Source organism: Geotrypetes seraphini, chromosome 4 (genome assembly GCF_902459505.1).
Source record: "Geotrypetes seraphini chromosome 4, aGeoSer1.1, whole genome shotgun sequence".
NCBI lineage: Eukaryota > Metazoa > Chordata > Amphibia > Gymnophiona > Dermophiidae > Geotrypetes > Geotrypetes seraphini.
The window spans coordinates 268,490,021-268,504,805 of NC_047087.1; the positions used below are offsets into that span (position 1 = coordinate 268,490,021).

Sequence of the window (14,785 nt, forward strand, 5' to 3'; positions counted from 1 at the left end):
TTATCTGCCATCCTCTTCTATGTTTCTATGTTTGACTTGTACATTCACCAGTGCGTAGAAGCTGTAATAAGTTTCCTCTCCTGAGGAAGCTAGATACTGTGAAACTCGAGTTGGGGGGATGACTTATGTTTCACAGCTTCGGGAGTTTTAATGCCCTTTGTATGCATCTGGTTTGTCAAGCTGTTGGGACCAACACTGACTCTGCCATGCATATACAGATAAGTCCCTTTTTAGTGTGTTTTCCATCTAAGAGTGAATTTTAGTGGCAGTAGGACAAGTGTATGCAGTGATGGTCCGATTGGACAGCCTATCCTTTGTTCACTTCACTTTAAACACTAATAGGTTGTGGGTCTGAGCACTACATATAATTTAATATCATTATTTGGGCTCTGATTTTTTTGGTGGCTTGAGATATTTATCGCAGATTTGAAATATTTACTCCCATAGTGTATTCTATTATTATTATATGGACATTATGATTAATCCTCTTTCTACCAATCTTTTTCTCTTTTAGAATTTATATTGGGAGACGTCTGACAACCTCTAGAGACAATATTTGAGATGAAATGGAAACCCTTCTTTCAAAGGCTGCATGAGTTTAAATCTGGGCATATAAAAAAACCCAAGGAACTTCTGATGCTATGAGAGATTTGAAGCCTCTTCTTCCTTGCTCTATAAATGTCCTGTAATTCATTCATTGCTAATGTGGGAAAACTTTTGGGTGTATTTCAGAGCTTATACTTAACTGTAAAATCTGGTGGTTATAAAGCTACTTTTCTGGCCAGAGGCCAGCGATACAACTTGACCGATATAATTAATACTGGCTATATATTATACTCTTCCCCTCTTATATCAAATTGCACTGCTAAGCAGCGCGAGCTAAATGCCAAGCCACCCATAAGATTAGAACGGGAGGCTCAGCATTTAACTCGCACTGCTCAGTAGTGCAGCTTGATAAAATGGGGGTTTGTCTTTTGCTGATTTGGTTCTGAATAAAAATAAATGAAGAAAAAAATGATCAGTACTCAGACAGGGAAAATACTTAAGAGTACCTGATTACTATTAGATTCACCCGCTTTGGGGTGAATCTCTTCATGAAAAGGTGATTAATAAATCCCAATAATAATTAAATAAATAAATGGAAATTCAGCTTCAAATCCCACCCCCCCCCCCAAAAAAAAAACAACAACCCAAAAACAACCTATGTTCTTCAGTGGATTTTGAACACAATCCAATAATTTTTACTCATTTAAAGCACCTTATTTCTATTTGTATGTAGTATGGAAAAAATAGAAAAGAAATAGGTTGAGGAAAGCCATGTCTATAGGCAGGCAGAAATGTCCTAATATACTTATTCTGGGACGGGGGAGGGGCATTTTCTAAAGCATTTTCCGCATATAGAATATGTTTTACACACTGGAAAGGTTCTTTCTTGGTCATCTTTATTTGTCAGTGTTTGTGTGTCCACCAGTTTTCTTCATTTGATCCTGCTTACCATTTTCTAAAGGAACCCTTTTTTGGCTTTATTAGTATCTTTCAAAATATTGTTTATCCTTACTGGCAAATGCTTTTTCTGTTCAAATTTTGCAATTTTAACATTTTACCTGGGCATTCAAGATGGTGTTTTTAAATTTTCATGCCTTGTATAGCTTTCTAATCATTGTAACTACTCTTTTTAAATTCCTTGTAACAGATTTCCTCATTTTATCATAGGGCCTCTTTTACAAAGCTGTGCTAGTGGCTCCGTAGCCCATAGAGATTTAAAGGGCTTTGGGGCTGTTGCCGCACGGCAGCCACTTGCGCGGCTTTGTAAAAGAGGCAGATAGTCTCTGTTTTTAAAGTTATATAGAGATATAAAACCACTGCAGTAACATATCTCCTATCTATCTAAAATGTCCTTGACATGCGCTGATCAGACATTCACCCAAATGATATTGGGATAACTCAAATCTAAGCAAAGCACAAACTATAGCCCAAAAATGTGCAGAAATATAATGTAAATATACCACGTAATAAATCTAAATTCCAAAAACAAAATGGAGATAAAGGACCTCAGTGAAACGTGCTCACAACCAGGAGCAGCTATTGTGAAACAGAGGCCTCTGCTGTGACTACTGAAGGTTCCACCGGTTAAAAATTGAATTGTATAGTTCAGAAGCTAGGTGCTGCTTGCTAGATTCTTTCCATGAGTGGAGGAGACCTTGATGCTTCCCCAACTGCACTGCAAAGGTTTTTGATATTTGGGATTGTGTTTGAATTTTTTCATAACTAGTGATTTGAAAGTTTTTTTTTCTGACCAGTGATTGATAGTAAGCTCTAACAGATAGTTGTAAGCATATTTCACTGAGGCCTTTTTTCTCCACATTTTTGCAAAATGGGATGTTTTGAGTTATTTCCATTCTGCTATTGCTGATACTTATTTCTATAGCACTGCCAGAGATATGCAGTACTGTACATTAAACATGTAAGAGACCAACCCTGCTCGACAGAGCTTACAATTTGACAAATGGGACAAATAGTGGTTAAGGAATCTCTCACAGAGGGGATGATAAAAAAGACATTGGTAAGAGTTTTGGACGCACTAAACTCACTCTGCATCTAACGATCGTCGCTAAACCAGTTGAACCGGATTAGCATCAACGTAATTTACCAACCGATGTCTCGCCTTATGTTTTTCTGTGCATTCATTGCAGCCTCTGACTGCGATGCAAACAACCTCACTAGTGTTAAAATGAGGTCATTAATTTTAAAACCAAAAAACTGATAGATGCCCTAACATCGCTTCACGAGGCACAAAATGTAGGCCAGACTTCTAATGACCTGAAATAACCCACAGGTCTAAACCAGTAGCATGTGTGTTACCGAGAGTCTACCATGAAATCAAAATATAAAATTTATCATCATACATGGGGAAGGCCATATGTGTTATAGGCACCTTTTTAAGCAATTGTGTTGAAGATGCATCTTATGCACTCTTGTTAAAAAGGGAAGCATACGAGGGGGTGCTGAAAAAATGTGCCCCAACCAAAGAATTTTCGTCAGTTCAATCATGAAGAGAGATGAACGAGCCGTGGGCCATTAGCTTTACAGCACGCCCTCATTTATGTCCTGCAGAAGCAGTAGTATTCACATTTGCATGGGCTGCTGCTACTTCTCCGCCCCTTCCTACAATAAGGCATGCCCATGATTTCTTTGTGCCTTTGTAACTTTCCTTGGCACATGTGTACATTTGTGCCTGTATCAAGTATATTATTCTGTGCATGTGTCGAAGTTGCTTTCCAAACAACCAATCGGATAAGATTACGTCAAACCTCCACGATTCTCATTTGCATGCCAAGTTGTTTGAACATCAATCACCATTTTAAAATCAGGCAATTTATCTGCCCCACAGCGACCCATCTGATTCTAACGATGATTTTAGAGCATCGGAACCAGAGTCAGTAGTTAAAAGCAGCCTTAATAAAGTGAGCTTTTAGCCTACACATATTTCTGCGCATATTTTGGGCTGTCTTTTGTGCTATGCATTGTAATGTATTAGATCTGTCTTAATGTTTCTGTAGTAACTTGTCTAATTGCTATTTGCATTTCACAGTTTGTTTCACCATCTTTCACTTCTATATTTCTCACTGTCGTCCATGGAATTTCTATCCATAGAGATTCCTGAATATATTTTGTTTCCTGCCGAATTGCAAACTCTAATTGATCTCGGGGTTTCTTTTCAGGTTTATTTTGCATATAGAAATTTTCTATACTTATCTATCTACTCCTCTTTCCTTTCCATGAAGAAATGCTGTGATCTCTTGTCCTAAAGCATTATTCTTCTGAAAAGGTTTTTGCCTTATTTATATCTCTGAGGTATTTTAATGTCTATCATATCCCCTCTGTTCTCCCATTCTCTAGGACAGGGGTAGGGAACTCCGGTCCTCGAGAGCCGTATTCCAGTCGGGTGTTCAGGATTTCCCCAATGAATATGCATTGAAAGCAGTGCATGCATATTCATTGGGGAAATCCTGAAAACCTGACTGGAATACGGCTCTCGAGGACCGGAGTTCCCTACCCCTGCTCAAGGATATACATATTTAGGGTTCTTCAGTCTCATCTGTATCACTTCAAAGTACATCCCACACCATTTTGGTAGCCCATCTCTGGTCCATATCTTTTGCAGATAATGGTTCCAGAATTGAACGTAATATTTTAAGTGAGATCTCAAACATCTTGTACAGAGGTATTATTATTTCCTTTTGTTCTACTGATCATGCCTCGCTCTGTACAGTCTAGCATTCCTCATGATCACCCTATAACTGATTTTTTTTTTCCAAGATCATCAGTCATGATAAATTCAGAGCCCTTATCATTGAAATTTTACACTCCTGAATGCATGAACTTGATTTTTTTTTTGCACTGAATTGGAAATGCTAGTCACGCTTTTTTTTTGCATTCAATCTTAACTCGCCCACCAATTTAGCTCACTACTATACCTACCCCCTACCAACCAATAGGCAGACCAGACTCAATCCCTTTTCCCACAAACAGTGCATTAATGTATTTAACGTTTCTGCTTTTGTTCTTGTCGTCTTTTATCCTCGGAGTCTTCCAATTTTGTCTAAGCCTGTCCTTTCACGGTCATATCTGGAAAAAAAAATCTCATCTCATTGGCTGTTCTTTTCTCTGACTTGTGCCTTTGATGTTCATATTATGTTGCATGATTCTTTAGTTTATCAGATATTCATCCTTGTGCTCTTTGTTCTGATCTTTGGCTCATGTATTAAAAACCATATCGTCTGATGATCACTAGAGCCCAAACCACTTATCGGGAAATTAAAAACATTTTCTCCAGGTCTAGTATTACCTTTCTTTATGAGTGTGTTCTTGTTGCCTTGTGCCTAAGGATATCCCCTTGAAGAGACTCCGGCATCTCACTACTTTTAATTGATTCTGTAGATGGGATGATGCACTCTGCATCCAGCAGATTAAAAAAATCAAACCAGCACCTAAAACGTCCATCAGTGCATCATGCCAGTGCAAAAGGAAGTGACTACCAGCACCTCTTCTTTTCACAAGCCACCAGTGTTTCCACTACTCCTTATTTTCCACCTGCTCTGACTCTCCTGAAAATATTGTAGCTAGGTAAGATTATGTCTAACAGTCTTCCATTGATAGCCACACTGATGCCTCTTTTTCCTTATCCAGAGATTTCTTTGGTATTTGAGACCCAGTCCCTTCAGCATCCAAGCACTCATTCTATTTGAAACCAAACCTCTCTTAGAAATCTGGCAGAAAAGAGGAAAAAAATACAAGTCTTTCCACGCTAGAGATTTTGTTTTTTTTAATGCTGACATTACATTATCAATCCTTTCTCTTCCTGTATATACTGTTCTCTAAATACACACTTGCATACAGGGGCTGTGAAATCACTAAAGCCACTCATTATGCCATGCCAGCAGAGGCTGAATATTAATAGGGAGTACCTTCTACATAGACATGAAGCATCTTTATCTTCCAGGCCTCTTCCAGGTAGTTTTCTGAGATGCACATGTTTACATAGAAACATGATGGCAGATAAAGTCCAAATGGCCTGTCCAGTCTGCCCATTCACAATCTCTTCCTCTTCCTAAGAGGTCCCATGTACCTGTCTTGAATTTAGACACAGTCTTTGTCTACTCCATCTCTACCAGGATTCTACACTTCTACCATCCTTTCTGTAAAACAGTATTTTCTTAGATTGCACCCTATGCCCTCTCATTCCAGAGCTTCCTTTCTAATGAGAGACTCGCATCATGTACATTTATGCCACATAGGTATATAAACATCTCTATCATATCTCCCCTCTTCTGCCTTTCCTCCAGAGTATATGTATTGAGATCTTTAAGTCTGTCCCCATATGCCTTATGATAAAGGCAACTGACCATGTTAGTAGACTGACTCCATCCTGTTTATATCCTTTTGAAGGTGTGATCTCCAGAATTTTACACAATATTCTAAATGAGGTCTCACCAGAGTCTTATACAGAGGTAGCAATACCTCCTTTATCCTACCTGCCATGCAGCCTAGATTTTTCCATCACCTTTTCAACCTGTTTGGCCACCTTAAGATCATCACATACTATCACACCCAAGTTCTGTTCCTCTTTCATGCACAAAAGATCAAAAATCTAAAAAGTTCTTCACCCCCCTAAACTGTAACATTCCCTTGAGTTTTTGCAGCCCAAATGCATGACCTTCCATTTCTTAGCATTAAATCTTAGTTGCTAAATTTCAGACCATTCTAGGTCCTTCCTCATGTTATTCACATGACCAGAGGTATCCTCTATTGTATATTTTGGTGTCATCTGCAAAGAGGTAAATCTTACCTGACAACCATTCAGCAATATTGCTTACAAAAATGTTAAAAAGAACAGGCCCAAGAACCAAACCTTGAGGCACACCACTGATAACATCCTTTTCCTCAGAAAGATCTCCATTGCCCACTATACTCTTGTCACCTTCCACTGAACCATTTCCTGACCCAGACCATCACTTTGGGGCCCATCCCGAGCACACTCAGTTTATTTATTAGCTGCCTGTGTGAAACACTGTCAAAGGCTTTGCTAAAATCAAAATACATCACATCTAGCACACTTCCTCTATCCAATTCTCTGATCATCCAGTCGAAGAAATTGATCAGATTTGTCTGACAAAACCTGTCTCTAGTGAATCCATGTTATCTCGGATAATCTACTGGGTTCCAGAAACATTACCATTCTCTGTTTCAAAAGCGTTTAATTTAATTTACTTACCAGATAAGTCAGACTTACCAGCCTATAGTTTCCTACTTCTTCCATCCACTTTTGTGGAGAGGACCACATCCGCCCTTCTCTAGTCTTCCTATTCCACTCCTGATTCTAGAGAAGTATTGGAAAGGTCAGCCAGCAGAGCCGCCAGAACTTTCCTAAGTTCCTTCAGTACCCTTGGATGTACACTATCCAGCCCCATCGCTTTGCCTACCTTTAGTTTAGCCAACGCCTCACATACACAATCCTCTGCAAATCGATCAAGGTCTACCACACCTCCATCCCTTTTTGTGTTTTTCTTCTGTGGTCCCGCTCCCGGCGCTTCAGCTGTGAACACAGAACAGAAATACTTGTTGTGGGTGATGACCTGAATTATTGAGCTTCCATATGTTACTTGCCTCATCTTGCTTTTTAGTGTATGATTTGAACTTTTTAGATAGGATCCTAGTATCATTCCAAATATAAGTCCATCCAGTGTATCAAAAACCTCTTGTTACCTGTTTTTCAACAGTGCATTAGAAATTTTGGTGCAACATCATTTGTCCCCTTTATTGTTGCAGTTGTCCGAGTCTTGCCACGTCTGGGTAGGTAGAACCGAGGTTTCAGCCATTATGACGACAGCTGTAGAAACCTAAGAGAAGATCACATGTCCTCACCTTTACCCTGTATAACTAATTCCCCCTTTTGCCAACAATTCAAACAATGCACTGTATATCCAAGCTAGCAGGGGATTCTAGCAGGCTTGTCATCAAAGGTATGTTCCTCTAATGATCAAATCTCCCAGAAGAGAAACTCTGCTGCTAACATGGGAACTTAATTTATTGTGTCTGGGTTCACTGTCACGGTGGGGCTCCTCCATTTGTCTATCTCCAGGACCTTTGTGGGTATGTCTTTTTTATTTTTATTTTTAAAAACTTTATTGGTTTTCCAAATATTGACAGTGCAATAAACAAGTATGTAAACATATAATAAAACATTAAAAGCACATTCATCTTACAGACATATCTGAGCAATCATTTTAACCCATCCACCCACCCATTGACTAATCAATAACAGCAGAAATACATATATTCATTCAATAACCTTCCCTTATGCAAAATAATAATGCAATCCCACCCACCCTGGATGTATATATTCAAAGGTGTAGAACTAGAATAGATAGAAATAATCCCCCCTCTCCCCCTTCCCTGGAGGAAATAAACAAAAAGTTAAGACATAGAAACAACTATAATGAGATAATAAAAGATGTCAACGGGCCTCAAACCAGTTTAAATATATTTCTATGCCCAACATATCAGCATTCATTTTCTCATATCTATAACTGGAGCATAAATTGACCCTCCAAAAAGGAAAATTGAGGTGATCAAAATTTTTCCAATTGCGAGTTATCATCTGCATATTGCCAATGTGAAGATGTTTTGTGATGACCTTATAATTCTAGGACCCACTAAAAATCCATTTATTCTTCTGTTTCTTTGAACTCTTTGTGGGTTTTGGACTCTCCCTGGCTAGTTCAATTTTGAACTGATAAAACTTTCCTCAGTCCAGAAGCTATAAGCCTATAAAAGTCTGCCAAAAACTATTTTTTCTGCTTCAAACAAAAAAGTGAGCCTTTCTGCTGCTTTTTATCTTAAAGTCCACATAAAACAATTTGGCACTCATTTTCAAAAGAGAAAAATATCTGAAAACTAGTTTAAGGCGGCATTTGGATATTTTTTGTTTGCTAAAATGTCCAAATTGCCATTTTCAGAAAACTTTTAGATGGTTTTCTATTCTGTATGTATGCAGTGCATCTAAATCTTAAGGGGGTGTTTTTTTGGATGTGATTAGGGCTCATCGAGTACTTTGATAATATAATATTCACTAAATGGTGCAGAACTTGCTTTTCAAAGCAAAAAAAAAAAAAAAATCTTGATTCACTATTCCTGCAATGCCCATAATATGTATGAAAACAAATTAAAAATCACAGGCCTTGTAAATATCCTTCTGATTAAAAAGTAATTTTTATTTGTAGACCACTTTTGGTGCCCACCTTGATTGCTAGCAAAGCAGACTAGAAAACTTTATAAATAGTTATTATAGAACTTTTTTTTTTTAATGTATTTCAGTTTGTCCTTTTATTTTTCTTGCTTAGAGACGGGGAACAAGATATTTAGGAAATGCTTTAGAGTACTTCAATAACACCCCCTTTTATGAAACCGCATTGGTCTTTTTTATCGCCGACTGCGGTGGCATTGGCTCCAATGCTCATTGAATTCCTATGAGCGTCAGAGCTAAAACTGCCCTGGCCGGCAATTAAAAAAAGCCTAACGCAACTTCGTAAAAGAGATCCTAAGTAAAGGAAAGTATGATCTGGTACTAAAAGTTTCTCACTATATCTTTTGAAAAGCAATGTTGTTTAACTGGAATAATAATGATTCAAGTAGGGCCAGCCCTAGATATGACACCCTAAGCAAGCCCTCAGCAATGCCCCCCTCCCCCCTAACCAAGAAATTGCTCAAGGCCCTTCACTGCCCTATTCAACATCCCCCCTTCCCTTCTCTACCTCATCATTTCCCAAAGGTTTCTAGAATTATTTCTCGTTCTCTCTATCCTCTGCCCCAAGGTGTCCAGCACTTCTCTCTCCTTCCCCTGAAGTGCTCAGTACTTCTATTTCCAGCCCCCACCCCAACTGTTCATTAGCCTCATTGCCCTAACCCTTCTAGACTCACTGCTCTTGGCCCAGGGCCTTACGCATCTGTACGTGCTCTTGGGTTGCTAGGTCCCACACCCTCCAAAACAGGAAGTTTGAAGGGGGCAGGACCCATCAGGCCTTGAGCATGTGTGGATGCTCAAAGACCTGCCCCGGCAATAATGAGTCTTGTAGTTTTTTGACTGCTACCCCCAAACTGTGCCATTCTAGGTGAATACTTTGTCTACCTAGTGATTGGGCCAGCCCTGATGGCAAAGCCTATAGTTTGTCTAAGTAATTCAACAAATGGAATGAGTATTAAGGGAGTAATTCTAGTTGTAGGTGGCAAAGAAATTTAAAATGGTGATAGTCTAATCATTTACGCATGTAAGTGGGTTCTTGCACCCATAAATGACTTTATAGAATAGCAGCTAGCAGAATTAAACATGCCAGTGAGCATGTGCATGGGCAGAGTGTGGGTAAAGTGCACATATACCCACATGAATTATTGACTACTATATTTAAAGCATGTTCATGCAAACATCTAGGTGCAGACATTTATACCAGCTATAAGGCTGGCGTAAGTGATCTTACCTGTATATACGAGTATGTGCATTCTCTGCCTCTTGTGCTAGTATTCTGAAAAGAAATGTAGATGCCTATTTAGTTTATAGAATAGGCTTAAAACAGGTACCATAACCAGTACCTGTTATAGAGTTATTCCCTAAGGCCCCGTTTTGCAAAGCTGTGGTAGAGGTTAATGCTCCAACACTCATAGGAATTCTATGAGCATCAGAGCGCTTAAGTTGTCGTCCTGCGGTAGAAACTTCTACTGTGGCTATGTAAAAGCCAGTGACAATGTGTGTCTATGAAACAAAGCAATATTATATTGTAGCAGTTTCCTAAAGTATTAGCTTCTGTAAATGTTTCTGCAGTCACCTTATGTATTTAATTTTATTATGTGTGATTTTGTGATATGATTATCATTTCAAAATTGTTTTATGTTGTTGCTCCTTTGATATGCAATCTAAATTGTTTTTTTGCAGATAGTTTGATTAGTGGCTGTACCAAGTGTTTTGAAATAAATTTTAGTTTGGCTTGACTCTTCCCAGCTATTAAATAAAGTGAGGGTTGTCATGCACCGTTGCAAAACCAATAACCTGCAATTATAGGAGGCAGCTCTGTGGTATTAAGCAAGCTCCTTCATCTATATATATAAAATCGGAGGTATGTATGTGTGTGTGTATGTGTGTATGTGCCGCGATCACGCAAAAACGGCTTGACCGATTTGAACAAAACTTGGTATGCAGATCCCTCATTACCTGGGATGATATGTTCTGGGGGTCTCACGGCCCACCTGCACACGTGGGCAGAGCTACAAACAAAATCAGATTTCACCCATTCATGTCAATGGAAAAAATGTAAAAAGCTGCCATTCTCACAGTAATTAAAAAACGGCTTGACCGATTTGAACGAAACTTGGTATGCAGATCCCTCACTACCTGGGATGATATGTTCTGGGGGTCTCGCGGCCCACCTGCACACGTGGGCAGAGCTACAAACAAAATCAGATTTCACCCATTCATGTCAATGGAAAAAATGTAAAAAGCTGCCATTCTCACAGTAATTCAAAAACGGCTTGACCGATTTGAAGGAAACTTGGTATGCAGATCCCTCACTACCTGGGGTGATATGTTCTGGGGGTCTCGCGGCCCACCTGCACACGTGGGCGGAGCTACAAACAGAAAATCAGATTTCACCCATTCATGTCAATGGAAAAAATGTAAATAGCTGCCATTCTCACAGTAAATCTAAAACGGCTTTACCGATTTGAACGAAACTTTGTATGCAGATCCCTCACTACCTGGGGTGATATGTTCTGGGGATCTCTTCACCCAAGAATTTATATGTTCTTGCTCCTGGAGGTGAAACTAAAAATGTTGTTTATAATTAAGTTTTGTGTTAGTTGTATTGTATTCATTTTGTCAAATATTTCACATTATAATTTGAATATTGTACTTTTTATAAAGCTGTAAAAAAATAATTTCATTCACCACTATAAAGTATCTTTATTTGAATCCATTTACAGTGTTATTGCTATAATTAAATACCCGTGCAACGCCGGGGCATCAGCTAGTTGTATCCTAAAAAGGGTAATTTGTATTGTGTTTGGCACGCCCAATCATTTTGAAATATCAGCAACAAGATCTGAAGTTGCATTGCGTGTTCAAAATGCAGGACTGAGAAGAGTGATACCTTGTTGTACTGTACATTGTATCTGAAACTGTGGAAATAACATTCAAGCAAATTGTTATTTTAAACCACTTCATTATGTTGCAATGGGAATTGATTGTATGAAAATTCCTAAATTTTTAAATATATGAAGAATCATGATTTATCTCATCTCTGGTTAAAAATTTTAGCAAAATCAAAAAAGAATGCTTTTATTAGACAAAAAGTACATGGCGTAGACTTGACTGCATGACTAGGCATTAGTGTCAGGACTTTATATTCTGTAAAAAAAAAAAAAGAAAGGAATAGTGAGATTCTCACGTCTTCTCCTATCTTGGTTGAGGACTTGAACATAAGAATTGCTGCTGCTGGGTCAGATCAGTGGTCCATCGTGCCCAGCAGTCCGCTCATGTGGTGGCCCCCAGGTCAAAGACCAGTGCTCTAAATGACTCCAGCCTCACCTATGTACGTTCCAGTTTAGCAGGAACTTGTCCAACTTTGTCTTGAATCCCTGGAGGGTGTTTTCCCCTATTACAGACTCTGGAGGAGCATTCCAGTTTTCTACCACTCTCTGAGTGAAGAAGAACTTCCTTACGTTTGTATGGAATCTATCCCCTTCAACTTTAGAGAGTGCCCTCTCATTCTCCCTACCTTGGAGAGAGTGAACAATCTGTCTTTATCTGCTAACTCTATTCCCTTCAGTATTTTGAATGTTTCGATCATGTCCCCTCTGTCTCCTCTTTTCAAGGGATATGAAGAAATTAATTTCTGGAACTGTTTACTTGATATAGAATGGCTATTAGAAAAAGCAGGACATAAACTGTTACAGTCACTGTCCTTCATAAATCAGGCCCTGTTTGACAGTCATGTTCATCACAGAAGTAGTGAAATTCTCTTAACTACCAGAGGGCAACACCTTTGAATCTGCAGATTAACAGCCTGGTAGATCTCATCATATTCTCCAGCACACTAAATAGTATCAATCATTTTAGGCATTGCAACTAGTGCTATCTCTAGGTGAAACTCAACTATAAAAATCTTGGACTGGGAGCTGCAGAGGAATGGCACTGGGAAGCAAAAAAGAGTTGCTGCTGCTGTCGATCCCCTGCACAGCAAAATACCTTTTAGAAAGTGAGGGTGGGGTGGAGAGAAGAAGATGACATGCTGGGTTGCAGGGTCCTGTGCAGCCGCACCTCTCACCCCTGCCTAAGACCAGCTGGCCTGCATTTATTTTACAAACCAGAACAAAAGAAGGATGTCACAATTTTATTCACAACTGTTAAATTACCTAAACATTTATCTGCACTTATAAGGCTTTTCAAGCCAAATAGTGTGGGCTGACACGGTAAATGCATCAAAGCACATAAGGGTTGAATGGGTTTTGGTGTATTTGTTGCACGGCACTCGATACCACAGCTTGATAAAAGAGGGACTTAATGAGTTGTACCATATACTTATCCACGTTATTCACTGGATTTGGCACCGTCTGTCTTCTGGGTCTTCCCCAAAGCGACAGTGCAACTAAAGACCCTCACAAAAGAGGACTTCCAGAACTGCTTCAGAAAGTGGCAAAAATGAGAGGATAAGTGTGTTGGAAACGAGGGAGTATTTTGAGAGGGATTACTGTAAATTTTTTTTTATATATATATTGTTGCTCCATCTGGTGGTTACTTAGAACATTGCTTCAGTGTACAACTAATAAAATACAGACACTTCATGAAGCTAAAAGGTAACACTTTTAATGAAGCTAAAAGGTACCACTTTTGAAATAAAATAAAATATTTTTTTGCTCAACATTAACTTCTGGAACTCATTGCTGGAGGATGTGGTAACAGCAGGTAGTGTACCTGGGTTTAAAGAAAGGTTTGCCCAAGTTTCTTGAATAATCTGCTAGTAAGATAGGCAGGGGGAAAGCCCCTACACTTGCTACTTTTGGGGATTCCGCCAGGTACTTGTGACCTGGATTGGCCACTGCTGGAAACAGGATGCTGGGCTATATGGACCATCAGTCTGACCCAGTATGGCTATTCTTATGTAAGTAGGCCTAGAGAAACAAGTTGATATTAAATAATAGTGCTCTGAATCAACCCATCATTGAATATTGGACCCTAATTCTGTCTGCAGTGGTCAGCATTTAAAAAAAAATATTGACTGCTGCCAGCTGAATATTGACAGGTTAAATTTTACCCTGCAGACCAGCTTGTGTTCCTGCTAGCTGAGAGTCTTGGAAAGCATTTAACCTTTTTCTGTCCATTGAGCTGTGTTCCAAAATTAATGTCTCTGCTAATAGTTAGGACTTGGAAACTGTATAACAGCAGAATCTGGATAGGCCCGCTACCTATATATATTTCAAACCCTTACCCCTCCCCTACATTATCCCACAAAAAACTCAACACTAATTATGGTGAAAAATAGCCGCAGCCCTGTTTATTGGTCATAACAGGTTGTTAACATAACAATGTATAAACAGTATAAACATTATAACACAAATTATTTCGAGCTACTGTAAAAACAAGTTATGCCCCCGACCCCGCCATGAAGCAAAAATCTGGGGGGTGGCATGTCCCCCACATGCACCACTAACCCGGGTCACCTGACCCACCAGGCACGGCTCCCAGCCGGCCCACCGCTCATCCCCTGATGATCCCAGCCAGTAGCTCGAGATACCGCCCAAATATCCCAACTCACCCCTCTCTACCCAGAAGCCAAAGGGTGGGCGGGTGGGAAAGCCGCCTCGGAGGACCAGAAACGCCCTTAGTCCTCCGAGGCCCACTTATAAACCCTCCCCCCTCCCGACGCTCTCCGCGGCCACGACTAACCAATGGCAGGTCTTCCCGGCGGCGGGAAGACCTGCCGACCAATCTCCTGCCTCCTGTTCCCCCCCAACGGCCCCGCGTCTCCGACGGGCTACCATGCGGGCCTACCAGCTCCGCGTTAGGTACGCCTGTCGAGACGAGCTCTCGGGCTGCCTATAACAGCGGAATCTGGATAGGCCCGCTACCTATATATATTTCAAACCCTTACCCCTCCCCTACATTATCCCACAAAAAACTCAACACTAATTATGGTGAAAAATAGCCGTAGCCCTGTTTATTGGTCATAACAGGTTGTTA

The 14,785-nt window shown here is 39.8% G+C and overlaps 1 protein-coding gene across 1 annotated transcript in view; it reads left to right on the forward strand.

Moving 5' to 3' along the window:
• Nucleotides 1–10,543, forward strand: part of BNIP3 (BCL2 interacting protein 3) — a 52,316-nt gene extending 41,773 nt beyond the window's left edge. Inside the window, exon 6 of the mRNA XM_033940801.1 lies at nt 515–10,543. Coding sequence (XP_033796692.1) covers nt 515–560 — 46 coding nt within the window. The 3' untranslated portion in view covers nt 561–10,543. The remainder of the gene's footprint in view (nt 1–514) is intronic.
• Nucleotides 10,544–14,785: the final 4,242 nt, after the last annotated feature.